The 23,616-nt window shown below is 46.6% G+C and overlaps 1 protein-coding gene across 26 annotated transcripts in view; it reads left to right on the top strand.

Annotated features, from left to right (window-relative positions):
* HNRNPM (heterogeneous nuclear ribonucleoprotein M) overlaps positions 1 to 23,616 on the top strand; it is a 357,001-nt gene that overhangs the window by 326,953 nt on the left and 6,432 nt on the right. For 3 of the 26 annotated variants that reach the window (XM_070273188.1, XM_070273192.1, XM_070273189.1), the window contains exons 2-12: positions 2,147 to 2,316; positions 9,497 to 9,553; positions 10,556 to 10,649; positions 11,733 to 11,771; positions 11,889 to 11,924; positions 12,593 to 12,746; positions 13,581 to 13,630; positions 14,436 to 14,496; positions 16,965 to 17,066; positions 18,344 to 18,388; positions 18,852 to 18,929. In XM_070273188.1, the coding sequence (XP_070129289.1) occupies positions 10,572 to 10,649; positions 11,733 to 11,771; positions 11,889 to 11,924; positions 12,593 to 12,746; positions 13,581 to 13,630; positions 14,436 to 14,496; positions 16,965 to 17,066; positions 18,344 to 18,388; positions 18,852 to 18,929 (643 nt within the window). In that variant the 5' untranslated portion in view covers positions 2,147 to 2,316; positions 9,497 to 9,553; positions 10,556 to 10,571. Of the gene's footprint in view, positions 1 to 2,146; positions 2,317 to 9,496; positions 10,471 to 10,555; positions 10,650 to 11,732; positions 11,925 to 12,592; positions 12,747 to 13,580; positions 13,631 to 14,435; positions 14,497 to 16,964; positions 17,067 to 18,343; positions 18,389 to 18,851; positions 18,930 to 21,273; positions 21,373 to 23,616 lie in introns of those variants that run through there. The other 23 variants (XM_070273181.1, XM_070273176.1, XM_070273175.1 and 20 more) reach the window with 17 other exon arrangements.

Below are 23,616 nucleotides of genomic sequence, written 5' to 3'. Positions count from 1 at the left end.
CAGCCGCCCGATGAGGGTCTGTTGTGAAGCTGGGGGAAGAGCTCTGGGGCTCGGGCGTTGGAGGAGCGGCCACACCCCCACATCTGCCAGCCTGTGAGGAGGAAGCCCATTTATTGCCTGTTGGTGTAGTTCAGCTCGTGGAGGAAGTGGCTTTCCTTAGTTTTGTCTGGAATGACACCTTCACTGGGTTGCCACTTGGCACCCTTGTGTTTGGATATGGGGACCAGTAAAAAAACTTTTAAGGACTACAAAGACGTGCTAACTTTGTAATTTTTCCAAGTACGTACGTTCAAGTTGTCCAGCCACCATCGGGTATTTGAACACTAACCCTTCCCCACACATGGTCTTCCACGGTAGAATAAAGATCACCCTTTTAATTAAGTGTAGTTTTAGAAATCATCAGTACCATGGTCTTAGCTTTCTCTTTTTCCGTTTTTGTCGTGGATCACAAAGTCTGCTAGAATCTGTGGAGTTGCTGGATGCTCACTGGTGGAAGGATAGGGCTTGGGAGCAGGAAGCGCAGGACTCAGGGCCCTGATAAGAACTTCCTGTGGCTGCCACTCCCCTGGTGTTTGTTCCTGGGCAGCTCTCCCAGGTGTCTACCTGTAGCCAAAGGGGGCTGAACTTGAACTTGGCCCCTGCGCTGGCTGTGCACACCCTGGCCTTTTGTTGTGGGGCCTGGGCTTCCAGCCTGATGTCTGGTTCTGTGCTTTGGATGTCTACATTTCTCATGAAATGTTTTTCTTGTCCCACTCGAAGCCAAATTTGTGTTTATAGTGCTTAGAAATGAAATGTTACCTCAACAGAGGCGCCTCACGCACAAAGGTGAAGAATATGACGGGAAAGCCAGTGCCAGAAAGCATCCTCGCCTCTTTGCTCATTGTGGGCTTGTTTGCTTGCCCTCTTTTGCCTACCAGGGTTGCTCAGACTTGGGTTTTCCCGGGCTCAGGGTAGTAGGGTTGTGTACAGAATGGTTTCTTTCTCTTGAAAAAAATTTTTTTTATTGTGGTAAAATACATGTAAAATTTGCCGTTTTGACCATTTTCCAATTTAGTGGCATTAAGTACAACGTTGTGCAGTGTGCCACTATCCACTCCCTGTTAAACAGTGACTCCCCGTTCCCACCCCCCAGCAGTCCCTGGTGACCGCTGCTCTTCTTTTCTTTCTGTGTGTCTGGCCTGTTGCGCTTTCCATGCCGTTTTCAGAGCTCATCTGTGTTGCAGCGTGCCAGCACCTCATTCTTTGTGCCTGAATGATACTCTGTTGTGTGGATGCACCACAGTTCGTTTGTTCCGTCTGTTGGTGGACATGGGTTGTTTCCACCTTTGGTCGTTACGAATAATGCTGCTGTTGGTGGGCAGGTACCTGAGTCCTTGCCTGCGGTTCCCTTGGGTGCACACCTAGGAATGGAATTGCTGGGTCTTATGGTGATTACATGTTTTAACTTTCTGAGTAACTGCCAGTTTTCTGTAGCAGCTGCACCACTTACATTCCCACTTTAAAGAAACTTTTTTTTCCCACAACAAAAGGCACTTTTATTTGTGAAGCTAACATTGGTTGGGCCTGTGTGCACCACCTCATTTCTGTACCATGAAATCTGTGAAGGCTTCCCTTCTCTTTTCCTGTTCTGTCTTGGAATTAAAGCCCCTCGGGCAGGGAGGTGGCCTCTCGCTGCCCTATCTGTTAGAGCCCCATAGGAGTGGGCGAAGGCCTTGGGAGAGCATATTTTTCTTGGGAGTGGTTTCTAAATAGGTGAGTGGTTGCTTTTGTTTTTGTTTTTGTTTGGCTGAGGGAGATTCACCCTGAGCTAACGTCTCTGCCAGTCTTCCTCTATTTTGTATGTGGGTCACCGCCACAGCATGGCTGCTGATGAGTGCTGTAGGTCTGAACTCGGGCTGCTGAAGCGGAGTGCGCTGAACTTAGCCACAAGACCGTGGGGCCAGCCCCTCGATAAGTGGATTTCAGGGAGCGCACTACTGCCATTTTCTGCTCTATGGAGCACTTTAGTCTGAATGTCTCGAATCAAAATCAATATTAGTCTTGTGTCATCTGTAACTGTGTGGAGCTGTAAACCTGGCAAATCAAATATTGTCTTTCATATTGTGCTAACATATGGACTCCGTTTTTTTTTTTCTCTTGAATTCAGTGAAGGAGAACGACCTACTCAGAATGAGAAGAGGAAGGAGAAAAACATAAAAAGAGGAGGCAATCGCTTTGAGCCGTATGCCAATCCAACTAAGAGATACAGAGCCTTCATTACAAACATCCCTTTTGATGTGAAATGGCAGTCACTTAAAGACCTGGTTAAAGAAAAAGGTAATGGTACTGGTGGCTGAGTAGGGTAAGAAGGTCGCTGTGTCATCTCTCCTGTGGCTAATTCCTTGGTTATTTTTTGTCATTGGAAGCTCTTCTGGGTAGAGCATGTGTTCTGTCCAGGGTTGGCAGTTCAGCCTCCTACCCAGCCTACTTTTTTTGTGGTCATGCACCTGTGTGTCCAGCAGGGTGGTTTGTAGGGTCCCCGGGCCTACAAATGATTTTACTGGCTTAATATGGTCAATAGGGCTTTGAGTAAGCTTGAGGGGAGCCTCTGTGTGTGGAGGAAATTTTTCGAATTCTTTATATATGACAGGAGAGATTTTTGCTTTTCTTTTTCATTCTTTTTTGGCTTTTTAATTCTGGCGGGAAGGTAGTTTAAATTTTGTGGATGTCTTCCTGGGATCAAAATTTGGTAGCTGGAGCTTGTGCTGCTCAGATTTTCTAAATTATAAAACATTAGCTTGTATTTAAACTCTGAGGCTTTTTCCCTCGCGGGGGGAAGAAAGAGTAGATTGGCAATTGGAGAGCTCAGAATAAGGCATCTGCTGTGCCACGTGGTGCCTTCAGGGCATGGCAGTCCCAGCCCAGGGGTCCACATTCTGGCCGAGGGCAGGAGAAGCACCTGGCGCTCTGCTGCCACCAGGAGGTCCGAGGAGCTTGGTTGCCCCCATGGTCCTCTGCCTCACCCCCCTGTGCACATCACGTGTCGTCTCTCTCTTCAAAGTCTCCTGCTGCTGCTTTTGCCTGCCTTCCTTTCCTGATTCTTGGCCCTGCTGGTGGCACTCAGGGCTAAAGAGATTGCTCAGCCCTGCTTTAGACAAAACTATTGCTGGGGAACAATTTGTCTAATGCCTGGAGGTCTCCCTCTCACCCCCACCCTCAAGGGAAACCTAGCATCAAATCACCCTTAAATGGAGTCTTTTTGAAGGACTGAAAGGTATTGGTTTTCTGGAGCATTCATAATGAAAAGAGATTTGAGCTTGATTTGTCAAATGATTAACATTTCAGTGACAGAGATGCCACTTGGATAGGCCATTTTGGGATGTGTACTGGTGCTCCCAGCGTGGGGTTTTGAAATTATGAATGGCCCACTGCGATCATTGTCCCATTACTTAACTCAACCACGACACGTCGGCAGCCCTGGGCACTGTGAACCTCTGTACAGTCATGTAGGCTGCTCCCATGTGGTACTTCTCCAGATAACACGGATGGAAAACCGTTTTGGTGTGAGATTTGTTTTCCTACCTTGATCGGCCAAATCGTTCCTGCCAGTGCTCCTAGGGCCAGAGGGAAGTCTCTTCTTTATGTCTGAAGGGCATGTCACGTGGCATCCCAGATGCAGTGTTCTTGGTTTTTGGGACTGCTGCTTCAATACAAGCTTAGAATTTCTGTACAGTACAGTTGGGTCTCATTCGAATTAGTTTTTGGAATAACCCCCAAATTTGTGTTCTCGTGATTTGGTTGAACCGCTGAATTGATACTGCCATTGCTAATAAGGTATAGTAGTTCCAAGAACCAGGAATGTGGTTTTGAAAACGCAATTGTTAGAATTGTGTAAGAGATTGCCGGCCAATTATTTTTTCATTTTTAGGAGTGTGTGAACCAGTTTTGGGACATGATGGATAAAGTCGGTGACATTTTCACTGCTTTACCATTCAGTACTTCAGTTTTGGAAGCCTGAAAGCTGGTAGCAGCAGCAGCCATGGCGTTTCTGGATGTAGACGCAGTTCACCTCAATTTCCTATCTTGCACTGTACGAAGCGTGGAGCCAGCCTGGTGGTTTATTTGGATACGTCCAAACTGGTTCTCATATTCCCCTGGCATTCTACTCCGAATGCCCTGGCTCAGCCCTTGCAGTGTATTTTTGGTGGTGTAATTTAGAATTACAGGTGTGCAGTAAATCAGTTATTTTTAACAAACCTTAAAATGTTCTTGTTTAGCGCTCCCCTGTACAGGTTAAATTAATTACTTTTTCTGTTTAATTAAATTATTGCAGTATTGAATTGTGGGTAAAAGGATTCATAAGAGAAAGGTAATTTTTTTACGGTTATGCTTATATTCAGTATGTGAGGTCCAAAGAAATTTACTGTGGTTACGTACATATGACTCCTTAAGAAATGTTGTTATTATTTTCATTGTGAGGTTTAAATATATATTTTTATTCGTGTTTTGGTTTACCATAAATGTGTTTAAATGGTTATTTGAAATCTGGAGTAATTATTTGAAATCTGTTGCAAATAAGTTTTAAGTTTTTTGACAATCTGTTGTGGCACAGGAGAAAAATTGCACATAGAGGCACTTACTTTCTAAAAACCGCAGTCTCAAGATGATCTCTGGAGTGGACAAACCAGAGATTTGGGCTGTCAGAATCCAACCGCTCTAATCAGCCTGCGTTTGAAGAGTCTGTCCCTGATGGAATCCTGGCCTGTTTCAGGAAGCTAGGGGAATAAGAGCCAGAATTAGTTGTCCTGAACTTATCTGAAGAATGTTCTGGTGCCGCAGCGCTGTCCATTACCACCTCTCACAACTAGAGGAGTGGCTTTGGGGTGGCAGGCGGGAGCTTTTCTAAGAGTAATCTTGCCTGAGATTGCCTCACGTACCCCTCCTTGGACACCCCGTGGACATTGTCCATCTTTAATGTGGCAGCATTCTGGGACATCCTCTTAATAGATGTCTGTGCTGTGTGACCTGGTCACTAAATGCCTTTTCCCCTGGATGGGATCGCAAAGCTTACTTGGTGCCCAGCTGTTAGGTGGCACTGTCATGAAATCAGCATTGCTGATTTTAAAGGGGAAATATTTTGAGAGCTTCGTTTTGTTCTGTGCCAGGCAGCTTTTTGGCTCCCTCCCCGCCTCATCATATCAGTCAGGGCCATGGGTTAAACTGTTTTCATGGCCCTTAGAATTGAATTCGCTCTTCCCCAAGTTTTCCCTTCCTGCTCTTAAGTGTCCCGGTGGGACAGAGGAAAAGTTTCTATTGTTCTTCCTTGTGACCGTGCTTATTTTTAAGTGGAGACATGTGGAACAAATGGCTGCTGTGAGCACTGAAGAGTTGCTGGATTAAAAAAAGTCAGTGTAATAGGGAATTTGAATTGGAGATGCCAAACCAGGTTGGGAAGTGATTCACTTCCTCACAGCTTCCTCATTTTCATCACCTAACAGACAGCAGGATACACATCTTCAAGCGTTTGACTGTAAGAATTGGGCAACAGCTTAAGATTTCTGTGAGCAACTGGTGGTCTTGGGAATTTTAAACTTAAATAGTGTTGTGCAGCGGTACCGAGGTGTCCTGTGGATGAAGAAAGCTCTGGCCTAACAGGGAGCCGGCAGCCTCGAGGTGCGGCGGCTGCGGCGGGGCAGGACTGGCCGCCCCAGCAGTGAGTAAAGTAAACATGGAGCGCACTGGGAGGAAGAAAGGAAGGTCAGGGATCTAGGTTACTCTCAGTCAATCCCGAGTTTAGCAGCAGTCAGTCCATCGTGTGTAACCAAAGATTTCTTTAAGTGCTTAATCCTGTTTTTAGTTAATGTATCACTTTAACTGAATTCCAGATTCCAGCTGACAGAAAACAGGCCTGCAAGGCACAAACGTGTAGTCCAGTAGAAAGTCTCCTTTGGCTCTTGGAAATAATCTACATTGTGGGTCTGTGGAGCAGAACTTTATTTTCAATTTAAGTAAAAATCCCTACCCAGTCTCCTTGGCTCCTTCCTATTTTCCTTTGTTGGAAATTCAGCCTGTGTTTTGGAAAGGCCTGTTGGGCTAAAGCGTTCCTATCTGTGGGGGCTCGGGTTGAGCCCCAGCAGTGCAGCCCACCTAGCTTATTTGGTGGTTTTCGGTCTAGTTAGAGGGGCAGTCCTCTTCTGCTGTTGTCATGGCATTAGAGCAAAAATGGGCTCGGCCATTTCCTAACTTGTCCGTAAATCAGGCAGTCCTCGTGTAGAGGAATTATTTTGCCATGTGTCAAGTTGTCTGCATCTTACAGAAACAAGCCTTCCCGGTTCAAGTGTGCATTTATTCCATGCGCCCCTCCGTCAGAGAGGCCGCCTGGGAGGGGACGATCAGGAGGTGAAACGTGTGGTAACATGCCATGCTTTTGAGCCCCTCCCCCCTTTAAAAAAATTGTAGGCCTCTTCACATATGCGTTCTCTTCAGTGGAGCTTTGGCCTCTGTACTTCTGCCTATTTGTCCATTTCAGACCGGAGCAGTAAATGAGAACACAGAAGCAGATACTCTTTGTGAGGAAAATATGTGCGGGAGTGTTACCATCAAAGTAGCCCCAGAGGACGGCCTGAATTCTTTTTGGGTTGCCCATCCTCTTGTCCTCGTGATGTGTTTTATTCTTGAGGCACTATTTTTAATAATGCACCTAAATGTTGGTTCAGAGTGGTTTCTGGGAGCATTTGAAAATAAAGGTAGGTAACAACATGGCATTAGAGTTTTCAAAGTCTTACTGGTTTTTTCATGTAGATATTTTGATGTTCGAGGCTGCAGTAGAGCTTGTCTCAGCTGCCTCCTCTGGGGATTCCGTCTGTGTGGAGGAGGGAGTGGAGCAGGAGTGTGTTTCATTCATTGCTACAGATTCCATTTCTGTGGGACTGTTGCTCCTGCCTGTTCGTCGACCACCCTCCCAGTTCGGACTGGGATCTGCTCTGGTTTATTTGCTCTTTTAAACTTCATTTCGTTGAATGTGACCAGATTCTGCACACTTGGCAAATTTAGCCCGCAAAGTTTGGTCGACACTTGTACTGACTGTGCTAAACAGGTCTGTGCTTTAATATTGTACGACTAAAAGAGGTGGTCTTTGCAGGCTTCAGGACCGTCTTCCCGGAGGGAGTGCGAGTTAGCAACTATTGCAGATCCTGTGACTGATTAGCTTACGGCTCTGAACTGATCGGTCTCAGGGTGGGGGTCCGGGTTTCATGAATTCTTGAGGAGCATGGTTATTATTGAGCCTCGGGAGCAGCACTGCTGCCAGCCTCTGTGACCGCCGAACCTGCCGCTCCACTGATAGGATGGAAGGTTTTTGTAATGTAATTTGTTTACTAAACCACTGTACCATTTGGGGGAAAAAAGGGACACTTTAAGCAAAGTTTTGGTGCAGAAGGTTGAAGTTGGATGTCTGCCATCACTAGAATGTTAAGTGGAAAAAGTCCTAATTTCTAAACCTGGCTTTTTGTTAAAATGGTTATGACCATGGAAAAAAGTTTGGTTTGGACTTGCTTGGTTTCTAGCCCGCAATGACAGCTTTTTGATAAAGTGCCTTTATGGACACAGATTAGAAACTCTCCAAATGCAACAGATTTGAATTCTGACAACATAGTTACAGCTGTCTTGAGTTAGATACTGTGATTCTTTCATTTATTTTTAAGGTTATTAGGTGGTAGTCAGCTTGTAGGAAGTAAACGTGGCCTCTCTCTTCACTTGTCCTGACACTGCTTGGCATTTTCATCAAAGTGGAGACAAGGGCTGTTGGTCCTCAGATGGCTGCTGCTGTTGAAATAAATGGCTTTTAACATGGCCTCAGGAAGGGCCACACCTTATTTGGAATTACTTTACTTTGGTAAGAGTAAAATAAAGCCAATTGGTACGACTGTCCTTTGGCAGTGATCACTTTTCAGTTTGCCCCACAGGAGTGCACGCTCCAACAGTTTAATAGACCAGTCCCTCCCGTTCCCTTTCTTCATTCCTTTGCACTGATTCTCTCTCCCCTCTGTTTTGTGCAAAGTGCTGGTTTGGTTCTGTAGCATTCCAGGAAAGGACAAGGGAGGTGAGGCTGTGGACGTACACTTTGAACACTTGGCCTTCTTGCCTTCAGCTGCCATGCAGATATGTTACTAATAAATATGCCTTTCAGATTGTTAATTTTATTTAACAAATTATTTTACTTTATTTTGCACTTAAATCACTCTTTGCCATATAAATTTAAAAATCTTCATAATTTAATATCCTTTGAACAAAGGAATTAGAATAGGCAGGACTTGGTGAGGCCGTTAAGAGGGTGGTTTTTACCCTTAAACTGCTAAACCAAACTTGAAAACTGATTTGGAGAAGGCTTTACCATCATAAAATAATCCTTGGGGAGAAAAAGAGATTTCTGGAACAAAAAGCCATTTCTTGACTTTGGAAAGCCTGCTTAGAGGTTGTTTTCTCCAGGTTAACAGCTTATGTTTTTGTTCGCTGTGTGCCATCTTCAAGTTCAGCAGCCATTTTGGTGGTCGTCTTGGTGGGTTCGAACATCGGTCATGGTGGTCATGAACTGGCAATCCAAACCTGGAGGAAACCCTGCGGAATCTTTTGAAATGCTTTGTTTTTCCTCACCTTTGTGTAGATTGGAAACTTGTGAGTCTGCTTAATTGTTGAGATGCAAACTGAGCTGTCAGTTTGCTTTTATCCGAGTCCTTGAATGGGGAGGCGGAGAAAGTAGCAGTAGTGAGGCCTGGCTGAGGTCACTGAAGAGGAGCCAGGTGCTGCTCTGGTTTTGTGATCGAGTATGCAAACCTCCTGCTTCTGACAGTTGCTGAGCCCAGTGCTGCGTGCAGGACTAGCTGCAGATTTTGTGGGACCCAGTGCAAAATGAAAACATGGGCCCCTTGTTAAAAGATAAGAATTTCAAGATGACAGCAACAGAGCATTAAACCAAGGCACAGCCCTCCTGAGCGCAGGGCCCTGTGCGATTGTGCAGGTTGCCCACCCGCGTAGCCGGCCACACCGTCTGTGCACCCTTGCGCCTGTCCAGCTACATGGTCCTGTATTTGGCACTTGCGCTCGGTTCAGTGGCGCTGCAATTTGTGTGCTGTTGACCTGTTTTCACCAGTAAGAGTGTGTGTGTAAAACTGTTTTCCTCCCTTCCCCAAAAAAGGGAACCACGCAGACTTCTTTCCTGTAGATTTGGATTGCCAGGAGTCATGAGTGAGGATTCCAGGTAGGGACATGGATCTGGACATCTGTGGAAATAGCTTGTTTGTGGTGGGAGGAAAATCAAGGACATATTGTTAAAGAGCTGCACCTCCTTTTACTGCACACCTGTAATGCCTAGTGCGGTGGTTTAGAGAATATGGAGTGTTTCTGGGCTTTCTTATAAGGCAGAGGCTCCATACAAGGTTGCTGATGATTGTTCTAAATTCCCATTGTTTTCTTGGCTTTTCTCCCTTGGTTTATGTGTCGTCTGGAAACTGATTTGTAGTTGGTGAGGTAACATACGTGGAGCTCTTAATGGACGCTGAAGGAAAGTCAAGGGTAAGTGTCTGAGAGAATTTCTTCTGTGGATTTACTACATGAAAAATGTAACTGTATGGTGGCGTGGAATCGAATGAAATCAGGAAGGCAGTGAGTGCTCACGTTACAGTAGCCATGTTTGATTTTGCCAAACATTTGAGTGGGGTGGGCGGGGATTTGCACACGGGAGTCCCGCTTTTCCAAATGGCTGGCCAAAGAGCTTTTTGGTATTCTGTTTGGATGCCCATTTTGGGTACCTGGGGACCAATAGCAGCATTGTCTCTTTGTTAACAGAGGAATTGGCTGTGTGTGAATTATGCATGGAATTTTAGCGGTGGTATATTAATGTAAAACGTGTGTTTTTGTCTAGAAAATGTCACTCTTGGTTGTTTGCTGAATTTGAAAGTTGTGTGAACCAAAGATTCCGAAAAGTTGCCTTTGTGCCAGTAAATTGTAAAACAAATATTAAAACTTGAATGTTTAAAATTGGCCTAGTTTAATGAGAAAATAAACTATTTTCTGTCGTGCAATAGAATGGCTTAGACTAATCCAAAGGATGAGCTTAATTCATGGAAGGGATGGATTTAGAGGAGTATGGTAAGGCATTGACTGAGGAGAGGGAAGCAGATCTAAAGTTGGTGTGATTTCTTGGAGAACCTGAATTTGGGTCTGCTCATTGTAACTTCAGCAGCTCTAGTGTAGTGCTGGTTACGCGCAGGAGCAGGAGAAAACCCGGAGCCCAGCTTTTCAGAAGGAGGGCTAGGCCAGACGCTGCTGTCAGCTGCCCCTTAGAAGGATTAAGGCAAAAAACAAAACTGACTTTGTTACATAAATCATATTTTTCATTGATAACTGTCGTTGATATTGACGGTTTTGTCTTTTCTTTTTTCCCCCTCTCCTTGCTCTTCTGGCTGGTCTGTGGCTTCTCCCACAGGGATGTGCGTAAGTATTGTCTAGTTACTTATTGGCAATTGAGCCTTCTGAGTCGTGGGACTGCTTTCACTCATTTCCTTTTGACTCTTCATAGCGTTGTTGAATTCAAGATGGAAGAGAGCATGAAAAAAGCTGCCGAAGTTCTAAACAAGCATAGTCTGAGTGGAAGACCACTGAAAGTCAAAGAAGTAAGCTCTTGAGACCTGTGGATTCTGTGTGTGGTTGTCGAGTTGTTCCTGTTCGGAGTTAGGAAAGGACAAAAAGAGCCCTTGCCTCCGTTTTCGGAGCAGACCAGCCTGTTCGTGCAGAGGGTCGGTCCCAGGCTGCAGCAGGCCCTCCTGTAAGAGCTCTGAGGAGGGGCTGAGCGCGCCCCGGGCGACTGCTGGCCGCCTGCCCGACGCCTGTGATTTGTCCTAGACTGGCCTGCCTTGTTTGCTCGGGGCGCGCAGGCTGCGCCCAGGCTTTCCTTTGGCTTTCTAAAGGGATTTTGCACCCACAGTTTCACCTAGTCTGCACCCTGTTCTTGGCCCACCTTTTTTCTTCTTTAAAGTGAGTTTGTCATGACTCAAATCCTCTTTCACATCTGATCCAAATCAAATATCTTCTCTTACTCAAGGAGGACGGAGGTTTTTTGTTGATTCAGTTCCTCCTTGACTTATTTTCACCTCTTCTTGGAGGAAGATGAGTACATTCGGAGCTCAGAGAGGAAAGCGTGGTAGAGCTTAAGGTCTCTTGTGTGTCGAAGGTGATACACAAAAGGGCAAAGAGTTCAAGAATAGTGTCAATACGAGAACTTGACAAACATGTCCAGACTTGACTCGTGAGTCAGACGCCTGACTAACTTGAAGGATGGAGTACCTTGGTGATGTCGAACTGTGTTTCCAAACGTTTGGAAAAATCACTGATGGGGCTAGCAGAGATGTCAAAACTTCATTGAATCAGTGAGATTCAACTGTCCCAAGCCTGTGAAGATCTTGTTTCAGTCTGGAAGTTCTGTATTATGTCAACTAATCATGTCACTTGACCCCCTTTTTTGTTTTTTACTTAGTTCAATTTAGAGCTAAATTTTATACCCTTTCTTTCTTGCTCATTCCTTTGGCTGGAATTCTTCCTAGCTTGGTGGTTTAGTTTATTTGAATTTCTTGTTATGTGAGAAATGCTTTCCAAACAGCCTCTCAATCTCTGCGGTTTTGGGAATATGACTTATTGTGCCAGCGTGGTTTTAGTTGTCACTGGGTCAGTTCAATGTAACACTTTTGTGCTTGTTTTAGGATCCCGATGGTGAACATGCCAGGAGAGCGATGCAAAAGGTGATGGCTACGACTGGTGGGATGGGTATGGGACCAGGTGGCCCAGGAATGATTAATATCCCACCCAGTATCCTAAATAATCCTAACATCCCAAATGAGATTATCCATGCATTACAGGCTGGAAGACTTGGAAGCACAGTATTTGTAGCAAATGTAAGTACCCGGAAACATTGGTGGAAGTAGGAAATCAGAACTTTGTGAAACACTCTTGTCAATATGTTCTAAAAGTAGTTCTTGACATTTGAGAAGAAAAACTTAAAAGAGGGTTATGTTATCTTCTTGATCTATTTAAAAATTCAGCCTTGGGGATGGACTGTGGCCCCATTGGGGCCCTGTTTACTGAGTTTTTCTGGTGTTTACAAAAGTGGCAGCTGACTCAGCATTCTCTGGGGGGTTTTAGGTGCAGAGTAAGAAAGTGTATGAGCAGAGGTTGTATATTGATACTTTCCTCTTTTTGTTGTGTCTGGGATGAATGGCAATACCTTTGTCATTTGCAAGGGGAAATAGTTTTAGAAGAAGGTGGGTTGGGAACAATGATGGTAAACCTTAGCAGGGGAACAAATTTTTTTTTAATGTTCACGAAATAAGCACTAATTTGGAAAGTATGAGGTGACTGAAACTGTTCTTTCAGAGAAAAGAGACAGTAAACAGCAGTGAAGGCCAGGCTTCATAATCCTGTTTGAAAAACTGCACTGCAGTTGTTAAGTGTTTGTGATACTGTTTTTGTGTTTCCAACCAGAGCATGTCGTGTGCATGTAGTTAAGATGTTGTTTTTCTTAAGATGTCTACGTTGAGATTTTCCTCCCCTTTCTCTTGATTAGCTGGATTATAAAGTTGGCTGGAAGAAACTGAAGGAAGTTTTTAGTATGGCTGGTGTGGTGGTCCGAGCAGACATTCTTGAGGATAAAGATGGAAAAAGTCGTGGAATAGGCACTGTTACTTTTGAACAGTCCATTGAAGCTGTGCAAGCTATATGTATCCTTTTCCCAGAATTCAACTCTTGGTGAACAGTTTGGCCTAAATGTTGTGTTAGTCATCATAGGTTTGTGTGGGGAAGTGGTAACTTTGTGTTTTAAAAGTTCCTAAGTGACTGGGGAATGCAGTACTGTGGAATTTGGAAGTTCTCTGGGATGGAATTGATTCAGTAGCAGGTAAATAAAATAGAAGGGATGGTTTGAAAATAGGCACATGCCCATGAGTGGTCTTTTCCAGTGTTTTCTTTGTAGAGGAGTCTGACTGGAAAGAGGAAGTCCAAAGAATGTGCCACTGGGGAGAAATTCAGTGTTACTTCATGCATGAGTCCTTCCAGGACTTAGGAATTGGCACCATTCTGGGAGAAGCACTTCTCTCTGACCCTAGGCTGCTTCCCCCAGAGTCACATCTTTACTCACAGTGGAGAAGACCACGTGTGAACAGTCCCTGAACTCAGACAGGACTCTCGCTGAGTGTCTCACCTTACCCAGATAACATGGTGCTTCCACAGTGGTCGGGTGGCTGCCGTTGGGCGCACACACAGACTGACACCAGTACTTAAGGGGTAGTTGGTGAGAAGAGTAAGATTACTTGAATGACCCTCCACACCTGAGGAGTAAGCTGAGGTTTACATTTTTACCCCCTTGAGCTTTATTTATTGTTCCTTTTATGCTTCCTGTAGAAACAAATACTTGAAAACATAATGACAAATCTCAATTTCTCCAAAATTCACCACTTAGTGGACTGTTAGCGGTTGGACTATTTTTCTCTTATGTATTTCTCTTCTGCTGTGCGTGTTTTTAGAATTGCAAGAAACAGCCTTAATTGTAATGTCAGCTATGTTTAATGGTCAGCTGCTGTTTGATAGACCTATGCACGTGAAAATGGTGAGTTAATGGGACCTCCTTCTCCATAACATACTCAAATGAGTCTAGCAAAAATAGAGGATTATTAAGAGTGTACACATAGCCACTATACTCTATGGATCCAGCTAAGTTAAATAGGGTCAGTATCTTGAGCAAATTCATGACAGAAATAACTTTCTGCTCACTCAGCTTTTCAGATATTTTTCCTTTGCATAGTCGGCTGTTATTGGCCTGGTCAGGTCAGTTGAATATCCTGCTTGAGCAAGTGATCGGTTTCGAAGAAGGCTTGTGTACATGGGTTTCCCGCTTTCAGAGTCTTGCGCTCTGCTGTTTGTTAGCGTCGTATCTACTGTGAACATCAAGTCTTTGATTCAGACACTCCTTAAAGTTCTGCGGAAGCTCTTCACTGTAAACTCCAGCCCTGCCGTGCTGAGGGCGATCTAGTTAGGACTCAAATTGGTGAAGAAAAGGAGCTGTAGAGGAATTTTTTAGTTGCTTTAAACATTCAGTTGAGTTTTTGGAATACATAATTGCTTCGCATGACTCAAAAGTCAAAAAGCATGAAAAAGCTAGTGTGAGAGTCCTGCTCTCGTTTTGTGTCCGGGTCCCCCATCCCCACAGTAACGTGAACGGGAGTTTCATCCTTCCCCCTTTACAAAAGGCAGCAAGCGCTCTCCCACAGCCTTTTCCCGCCTGCGTGTTGTGCCCCGGCGGGGTGTCTCATAATATATCTAGCCAGGCCTCTGTGGGTGGGAGTTGTTTCCGTCTTTTGCTGTTGCAAACAGTGCTGTGAGGAATACTGAGATGTGTTCGCTTTCTCTTTCAGGATGAGAGGGCCCTACCAAAGGGAGACTTTTTCCCTCCTGAGCGTCCACAACAACTTCCCCGTAAGTGTCTCAATTATTATGGCTGAAATTTTGAATTTGATATGTACTAACCAGAAACCTACACTTACCCTTGAATTTGTGCCATGTTGTTCTGCAGTTCTCTTGCCCGTTCTTGAGGAAAGGGTGGGTTTTTCCCCCTATAGATTTTTTGGGGTGGAAAGGAGCAGAGAGATTCCATGGAGGAAGGATTGTTAGGATTACTCGTGGTCAGGCAGGCTGCCCAGGAGGGAGTTGGGCATCTTGCAAGCCTCCTGGGAACGAGAGAAAGGAGGAACGAGAAACTGCAAGGGGATCAAAGCCAGGCTGCCCCTGGGTTACGAGGAGACTGGTTATTACCACGTGGCCCAGCACTTCCCCTCCTCCGTCTACTCCAGGGGAGCTGCAAACTTAGGTCCACACAGAAAGCTGTGCCTGGATACTCATAGCGGCATGATTGCAGCTGATGAGTGGATCGATGAAATGTGGTAAATCCACGCGCTAGGATCTCACCCAGCCTTAGAACGGAGTGGAGTCCTGGTGCGCGCCGCAGCGTGGGCGAGCCTTGATTCCATTTGTAGGAAGCGTCGCAGTAGGCGAATCTGCGCACGGTGGATTAGTAGTTGCCAGGGGCTGGGGCGGGGTGGGGCTAAGTGGAGAGTGACTGCTAATGGGGGTGGCGGTTCTTTTGGGGGTACTGAAAATGTTCTGGAATTGGATGGGGATGGTTGCGTAACTCTGAATATACTAAAAGTCACTGAGCTGTAACTTTCAGTAGGTGAGTTTTATGCTGTGTGAAGTACAGCAGTCAGAGTTTTGGAGAGGGTTATTTGCAAGGTCAAGTGAAAATCTGTCGTGTGACAGGAAAGGCTAGTGGATTGGTCACCACATAGCTGGAAGTGGCACATATTAGTGACGTCCTAGGCGCCCCATCTGGCAAGACCATGGGGGTGAGCTGAGCCTGAGCACAGGCAGCGGTGGGAGTGAGGTCGCAGCAGCGTGAGACTTGGGGAATCAGCGGTGCCTGTGGGGCTATCCTATAGAAGGAAGACTGGGTGGTGGGTGGGTGGGGGTGGGACCCGCTCCTGCTGTGCTAGGGAGGCCTTCCACCAGGTGAGGGGGCGCCTCTGGTCTGGAGCAGTGACTCAAGCCGAGGGTGCAGCCGTCAGAGATGGAACCGAATGGGAGCCTAGACTAGAACACTGACAACTCTTGAGTGCCTTTGCAGTGCAGGATTATAGAGGGGGATTTTGAGGGGGAGGTCCATGACTCATCTGGTGGAAGTTAACAGTGTGACCGCATTCCTTTGTCGTAGGCAGTGTGCTTACTTGCTCTGAGCGCCCAGGATCGGCGTGCTGGCTCTTGTTGGCTTTCTTGCTTAGAGGAGGGCAGGTCGGGGCTGCTTGGCAACCTTGGCCGGCTCCCACTGGGCCCCAGGGAGCCCGTTAGACGTGGCTTTTGGTCTCCTGGCACATCTCAGAGGGCTGACGTTTCAGTCTTCAGTGCTTTGGGGAGTGAGTAACCTTGGTGATCTCTTGCTGCTGTTTCTATGCAGTTTAAAAACAGGGATGTTAATCAGGTTAAATACCTGGGAACTTGTGTCGAGCTTTTTTTGATGAACTTCATTCCCATTTTCAAAAATCTCGGCTGGTCCTGGTTGAAGCCTCAGACCGTGGTCACCCATAGCACTGCAAGTGTCGTAACACTGTCAGGCCTTGTTGGCTGTTGTGAGCCCCGTCTGTGTCCTTGCGCCCTGTTTGTTTGTGGAACCTGGGGTTGAGGGTGGGCTGGGTTCGCAGCGATCCACGGGTCAGGAGGCTTTCTGGGTAGAAGACAGGTTCTTCGAACACACTGGCTCCATTGTTACTCTGCCTGCAGCAGAGTCAGAGACTAGTGTGTGCCCAGTGCGTTAGTTGGCTGGCTTACAACATGGTTTCTTCATGAGAAAAGTCCTTTGGGCTACCAGGATGGGAGGTGGGGCTGGTCATATTTGTGCTGCTTGCCTCCTGAGGTCCTGAATTGCCCTTTTTTTTTTTTTCCGTTTTTCTCCCCAAAGCCCCCCCGGTACATAGTTGTATATTCTTCGTTGTGGGTCCTTCTAGTTGTGAATTGCCCTTTTTGATCCAGCATTTCTCAGTTCACGATTCAGGGCAGCAAACAGGTGCTCACCGATTCTTACTGGGTGAACTAAGAACTTACTGGTTCAGAGTTCTTCGCTGTAACTTTGCAGCGGACTGACTTGTAGTTCCACTGTTGTATACCTATCACCAACTCCAATCTGTAATCGCATGTAAAAGCTGATGCCTTAAAGGGGGGAGCTTCCAGATGGACCAGTGTTGAATTGTGCATTAGTCCTGGGTTTGCTGGTGGAGGTGGGTGGGAGGGATGGAGTGTGACAGCTACAACACAGTAAACAAAGGCTTTTTGCCTTGAGGGTCACGGTTTTCTAAGTAAGTGGCATCTAGACTTGTGACTTTCTCCTTTCCTTGCAGATGGCCTTGGTGGTATTGGCATGGGGTTAGGACCGGGAGGGCAGCCTATCGATGCCAATCACCTGAACAAAGGCATTGGAATGGGAAACATAGGACCCGCAGGTGAGAAGTACTGTGCACCTTGATTGGGGATTTCTGGGGAAGTTCAAATTATTAAAGTTAATTATTGGGATAATTGGACATTGAGTAGTTCGAATGGAATAAAGCTTTAATTGGGACAAAATGCCCTCCTTATTCGTCTCTGATTCATTTTGATAAAGGAAGTATTTTTGTATTTTTACTGAATTGAACCTTTTTTCTCAAGCCATTATACCTTTGCGTATTATCCTTGCATGACCTGCTGAGCTGAGGTAGTTAAGCCATTTGATAAAAGGAGCCAGAGTTGGTCTTGCTCAAGGTCACACTGTCAGTTAGTGACAGAGACTGTAGGTCTCCTGACCATGGGACCACAGCACTGCCACCGTCTATCACCCAGACCCCTTGGGCTCTCGCCTGGTGTTGACACGGCTTCTAGAGGCAGGGGCGTTGATGGGTGCACAAAGGCACAGAGGGGCTCACTGCGTGACAGCATAGCCGTCACAGGCCACGAGGACCAGTGATGCACAGGGTGATCTTTGTTCACGAAGACAAGAACTGGCCAAGAAACGAAAGCTTTGACGAGTACAGTGAACTGTAAACTTGACTGTTGAGTGTTTTCATTTCTGTGCAATGAGGCGTTTATATAGTGTTAAGAAATATTTCGTTGTTATGACCTCAGACTTAGGTCTTTCTTTCTTGAAATCCTTTGACTTGCAAGCTGGATGCCCTCGACCCTACTGGTGTTGGTTCTCCCTATCCTTTGTCTCCCTCCCGGATTCAACTCTGGGGCTGACCGCAGTGTCCTGGGCTGTCACACCTCCAGTGGCTCTACCTGGCTGACTGCCACAGCCCCCTGACTAACACCTAGTGAGGGGGAGAGAAGCCTCAGTCTTTTTAAGAACTGCTTTTTATTTAGTGGATTTTACCTTTAAAGGGGATTTTTAAATCCACTTCTCTTCCCTAAAATAAGCTTTAAAAAGTGAATGTTCCCTAGTCTGTACCTGATAATTATATTTTATGTTTAAAAGTGTTTAACTTGGCCATTTAATAAAACTGTATGGACCCTACAGAATTTTGAGTCACTTGGTGATTATTTTGTTAAAGGCTCAGTTTTCTTGAAATGTGGTGGTTTGACAGTTGAAATGGTAGAGCCCCTCCCCCCCTTTTTTCCTTGACGATTAAAATAATTCGTAATCGGATATTTTTTGTTCATTTGCTATTTTCGAATTTCTTGTGTTTTTTAAGTTCAAACGTTACTGCTTTGAGATAATTTTAGTTTGCATTGACTTTTTCTTTTTAAGGAATGGGAATGGAAGGCATAGGATTTGGAATAAATAAAATGGGAGGTAAGAAATTTAAAATGAAGTACAAATGTAATCACTTAGGTATGGTTTCTATCTTTTTTTCTCTTTCTTTTCTCTAAAGCTTGCATGAAATTCTCACTTTGGTTTCCAAAAAATTTGATTCTAGAAATTACTTTACCTGTCGCACCTTCCAGTGGGTGTCTTGGCTTTCGGTTCTGGCTTTCTCACTAACCAGCTCTGTGACCTTGGGCAAACCTCTCCATCTCTCTGGGCCTCTCTGCTTGTCTGTTCATTCAGGGGGTTGGATCAGGTCACCTTTTTAAAGATGGTGATTTTTAAGCAAGGGCACTATGTTTTTTTATTTTTCCAAAAGCCCTTAAACTTGGTAAGTAATACGGTCCTGGCAGGAAATGCCCAAGGAGAAACTTGAGAAAACATTTTTCTTTTCCTGCCGAGTCTGAGCCATCCTGTTGGGATGGTGCTGAAGTGCAGATGTCTCTTTCAGGCATGGAGGGACCCTTTGGTGGTGGTATGGAAAACATGGGTCGATTTGGATCTGGGATGAACATGGGCAGAATAAACGGTAAGACTTGTGTTTCCTGCCTGCTCACACTTACCCTTTGCTGACTGTTGGCTCTCGGGTGACCCATGTTTAATAAATGAGTTCCCCTTTTCACATGATTCCAAAATGATTTCTGATTTCCATGAATCGGATGTCTTTGAATTGTCTTAAATATTAGCAAAATTCTAAGTTTGTATTTCAGAAGCTAGACTTCAACAGAAGGTGTTAATTCTCTTAGTCACTAAACTCTTAAGATGTCCTTTGTTCCGAATTTCCCCAGTGATTGTCCAGTACAGTTTTTCAAGCTTTCTTAGTGCCTCCAGCACCAGCAAGCATCATGTAGACATCTGTGGTTATGTCTTGCACACTTTAAAATGGTCTCCAAGTGTAAGGGATTCGTTTCTCTGAAGTTTTGATCAAGGTCATGCCTCCCCTGGAGTACTGGGTTCAGTGAGTTCTTGATCATCTGCTGTGGTGACCCTGAGTTGTGAGCGGAGGCGCTGATGTCTTTTAGCATTTACATAATGCCAATTTTGGTGTACTGCCCTTCAAATCTTACAGCCCTCCCAGCCTCTTAACAGCAATGCAATGATAATAGGAATTATAATAACAGGGTGTTATTTCATTTAGTCCTTGCAAGAACCACATGACGTGTAGGTACTGTTATCCCCATTTCAGTGGAAACTGAGGCCCAGAGAGTGACTTGCCTAAGGTCCCATGGCTAGTGATGGTGTGGGATGTGGATCCAGGCCATCTGGCTCTTAACCACACTGCCATGTTGCCTTTAGAACTGCCTCCGGGATGGGCCTCAGCCCTCCCAAGCGGGGCTGTAGAGTGCGCCCTGTGCAACCTGCCATCTGTCGGAGGTCCTCCGCAGTTGGTGCTCTCTGCTCCCACCCATGGGACTGCTGCTTCCTTTATGCGCACGGGCTTCCCTGAGATGGGGAGTGAGTAAGGATTGGGCTCACATGCTGCTTTGCTGGTCTGTAGTAACATATAATGTGAAGAGAGTGTGGAGCAATCAAGGGCCTTGCTAGGAGAGACATTCACTGTCAGACTGGAAAGGAAGGTATTCCTGGGGACTAAAGTGCCTTTCTTTGTGGGGTGCCCTGTTCTGGACAGTGGTAGAAAGATGTGGGGAGGTCCTCACTGTTAATTACGGATGAAGGGACAAAAGTCTGTGTTGCACTGTGCTTGCATCTTGCCGGTGGCTCGGGTGTGCCTGGGTTTTTTAATCAAAGGTGAGAGGTGAAGTCTGGCTTGATCAAGTGCTTCCTCAGAACAGAGGAGCCATTAAGGAAGGCGATTGGGCTGCTGCTCTGAGGAGCAGAGTGATGGATTTAGAAGTGGGTGGAAATGGCGTGGGGGCCGTGCTGAGTGGTGTGGGTGAGGTCCTGGTGAGCTGGCGGGTGGGACGCAGCAGTTACGGTCCTGAGCCTGGTGAGGAAAGGGTCCGCGTGCTGGCTGTGCTGCAGAGCCGTGGTGGGGGCTCTGTTGTCACGCCGTGTTCTTAGGTGTTCTCAGATACGGGTGTCCAGGTGCTCCTGCTCCCTGCCCTGTGTAGAGCACAGGGCCTTCCTGACGTTAGAGCTGTGGTCTGAGATTGGTGTGGAGTCAGCTCCAGGGCCCTTGGGTGCCGGGTCCGAGGAAGGCTTCAGTTACTGGGAAAAAATGATAAAGATGTTTCCGATGGAATTTAATGTTTAGTTGATGGCTGTAATGCATCTGTTAGGGTCACAGGTGCTGCAAGAGGAAACTGGCTAGAAATCAGTCACCTTCTCAGGCCCAGTCAGTCGGCCAGAGAGGTCGTGTCTGGATAGAATGGATATAAAAATTTTTAATTAAAATATCATTTTAAATATTAAAATATTAGGCTCACCCCTTACCAGGCATGTGGCCTTGGTCAAGCTCCTCAGTCATGTGAGCCTCAGGTTCTTTGTAAAGGGGCAGTGGTGGTAGCAGGTGATACAGGTATGCGGGCTGGTTGTGAGGGTTCCATGGAATAGTAGCTCACGCAAGCCGTTGGCAGGGCAAGACTTGTGGGAAGTGGCCAGAGGTGGTCCCTGCTGCCCCCACAGCAGCTGGCTCTCTTGCAGCCCGCCCTCGTGGGTGCCCGTTGTGTGGCTGTGACGTGCGTTGTAAATCCATCCTTCTTATTCTTAATGAACTAAAGGTAGGTTGTTTCCAGGGATTTCACTTGAGGTGACCTTTTTTTTTTATTTGAGGATTACAGATGAATGATGGTTTCTTATAGAAAAACTAAACATGCTGACGTGGTGGCTGTTGTGTCTCTGGGTTTTTGTTTTTAATGTCTAAAACATGATGGTATGCCCAGAAAGGCCTAGGGTAATATTTTTTTCCACAGAGATGGAGCGTGGCATGGGTGGAGGATTTGAGAGAGACTTTGCCAGAAAGGATATGAGAATGTCTCGAAGCTTTGGAGAGCCCCTTGGCAGAGGAATGGGTAAGAAGGCCCCTCAGGCCCCACGGGCAGGGCCCACGCCCAGGTGCAGGCTCACCCTGATGTCTCATGTTCTTTCTTAGGCAAAGTCTGCTGTTTTTCCTTAGGCTTTTAAAAAATTGTGTGTTTCCGAGACCTAGAGAAAATCTTTCGGTCCTTGAATTTTTTATTGGTGTCAGTAGCACCACTTTTCTTTGCATCTTTTCAGGTGGCTTCCTTTTTCGCATTGGTGTAAAGTGCTTGCTGGCTGTGGGAGTTGACGCTGCTGTGTCGCTGTGATACTGTGGCTCTGTAGTCGTGGTTCAGGTTGTCAAGGCCCTGCTAGGCGGGGCGCGAGTCTCCGCGGTCCTGGGCTCCGTGGTGCTCAGTTACCCAGGATGGTGCTCGCTGATGCCTTTGAGGGACGCCTCGGTGGGCTAGAAAAGCCCCCTGACGTCGAAGGCCTTGAGTGTTGGGCCTGTCTGAGTACAGGGAAATGCAAAGAGAGCTCAGCCTCTCTTTATGGGACACCTCTTTATGGGCTGGATGTGAGGATTTTAAGCTTTTGATGTGTAGCTTGTTTGAGTTGAGCTGTGTTAGAATTTATGAAGGCCCTAAGAGACTCATCCTTCAGCTCGTGAATGAGACAGGATTCTTAACTCTGCAGATCATCTCTGGGACTCCCGTCGTCTTTGTGTCATTTATGAAGATCAGGAATTACTAGAAACTGTGTCCCTCGGAGTCGATTCTGTTTGGTGGAGACTGGTTACACTTGTTCCCTGACCACAGTGAGGAAGCCGAATGCTTCTCTTGCATCTCACTTGGCTGGTAGTGAAGAGTTACCTTTTTCCTGTACTTGCTTGATTGGACTGTAGCTTTATTCTAGGTTCTTCAAAGCTCTAGAATTTGGAGTGGATTCATAATCTGTGACTAGGTCAGTTAAAAGCTTCTTGTTTTCTTGACTGGCTTTGTTTCTGTGTCTTGCAATGGTAGAGTCTTTTTTAAATACTTTAAAATTTGTCATTTGGCTTCAAATACCGGTTTGTGGATACCAGTGATGAGAGCAAGATGGCACGTGGCCGTGCTCCCATAGTTACTTTCTCCTGCTCTGAGCTTTCATCCTTTGCCACTCTGTGGTGCGCCTCACCTCTGTGATGAGGCCGTCAGCCTGGTCCCTGCTCCTGCAGTGGCATGAGAGGTAGATCTGGTGAGGTGGCTGCATGTGGCAACAGGAAGCTCGTCCCAACCTGGATAGACGCAGCATCTGAGGCCTTGCTATCTCCTGCTGCTCTGGCACTTTCTCTGTGCTGGAGACTGTGTCGACTGTTTATCCTGAGGCCTCCCAGAGTGACCATGGGCAAGAACAGAGGGCTTTGTTCTAGAAGTCCCTGCTGCTCCTTGTGATCAGACCCCAGTTAGTAAAAAGGTCTTTGTACCAACTAAAATATTTGTCGGTTTCAGAGTAGTTGCCGGGATTGGGTTTTCGGATTCACTTCTTGATCTTTCTGCTGTGTTGTTTACTTGACACTTGGATCGTTTTGGTGCTGCTTTGTGTGGTGCCTCCTTACTCAGTGTCCCTCTCTCCAGACAAGGCAGCGGATGTTTGCAGGGATCTAGATGGATACTGTGGTCCTTGACTTTGAAGGGCCTGGTGCAGCGGAGGAGCCGATGCTGAGGGTGGCTCAGGGCAGCAGCAGAGGTCCGTATGCAGGAGCGGCCTGGTGAGGGAGCTGTGGATTCCCGGGCCCCTGGCAGCCATGTGAGCGCCACACGAAGGTGATCATTTTCTCTGTGTGAAGACTGGGAAAAGCCCTGCTCTCCATGGCTGCTAGAAGCGTTGTGCGCCAAGACCGCTGGATCCGAGCAGGGGACGCGCCTTGTGCTGGAGGGGCTGGGGGCCTGCGAGGGTTCAGCGTAGGTAGAGGGTATACAGCAGCTGGAGAGGGTCTCCCTGGGGCACGAAGAACAGATTGAGGTCAAGCCACAGCAGGGAGGCCTGTGAGTGCCCGTGGGAAGAGTTCGGCTTTTCTTTCAAACCAGTGGCGGACGGCTGTGCAGGCTGTGGCAGGGAGTGGTTGGAGGAAAGTGCACCTCGGCTGGGCATGTGGAGCAGGGCCGCGGGCGTCCCGGAAGGATGAGCCCTGTGCTTGCCTGGGAGGGCCGTGCCTTCTTGGCGTCCATTCCCACCTCCTTCCTTTGGCAGGGAGTTGTCATACCAGACATGGCTGTGGGGTAGGGGTAACCTCCTCGTGGTCATGGTCGCAATAC

Source organism: Equus caballus, chromosome 7 (genome assembly GCF_041296265.1).
Source record: "Equus caballus isolate H_3958 breed thoroughbred chromosome 7, TB-T2T, whole genome shotgun sequence".
In the NCBI taxonomy this organism is placed as follows: domain Eukaryota; kingdom Metazoa; phylum Chordata; class Mammalia; order Perissodactyla; family Equidae; genus Equus; species Equus caballus.
Note: the sequence above shows the minus strand (reverse complement) of the source record. Positions and strands in the feature narration are given on the sequence as shown.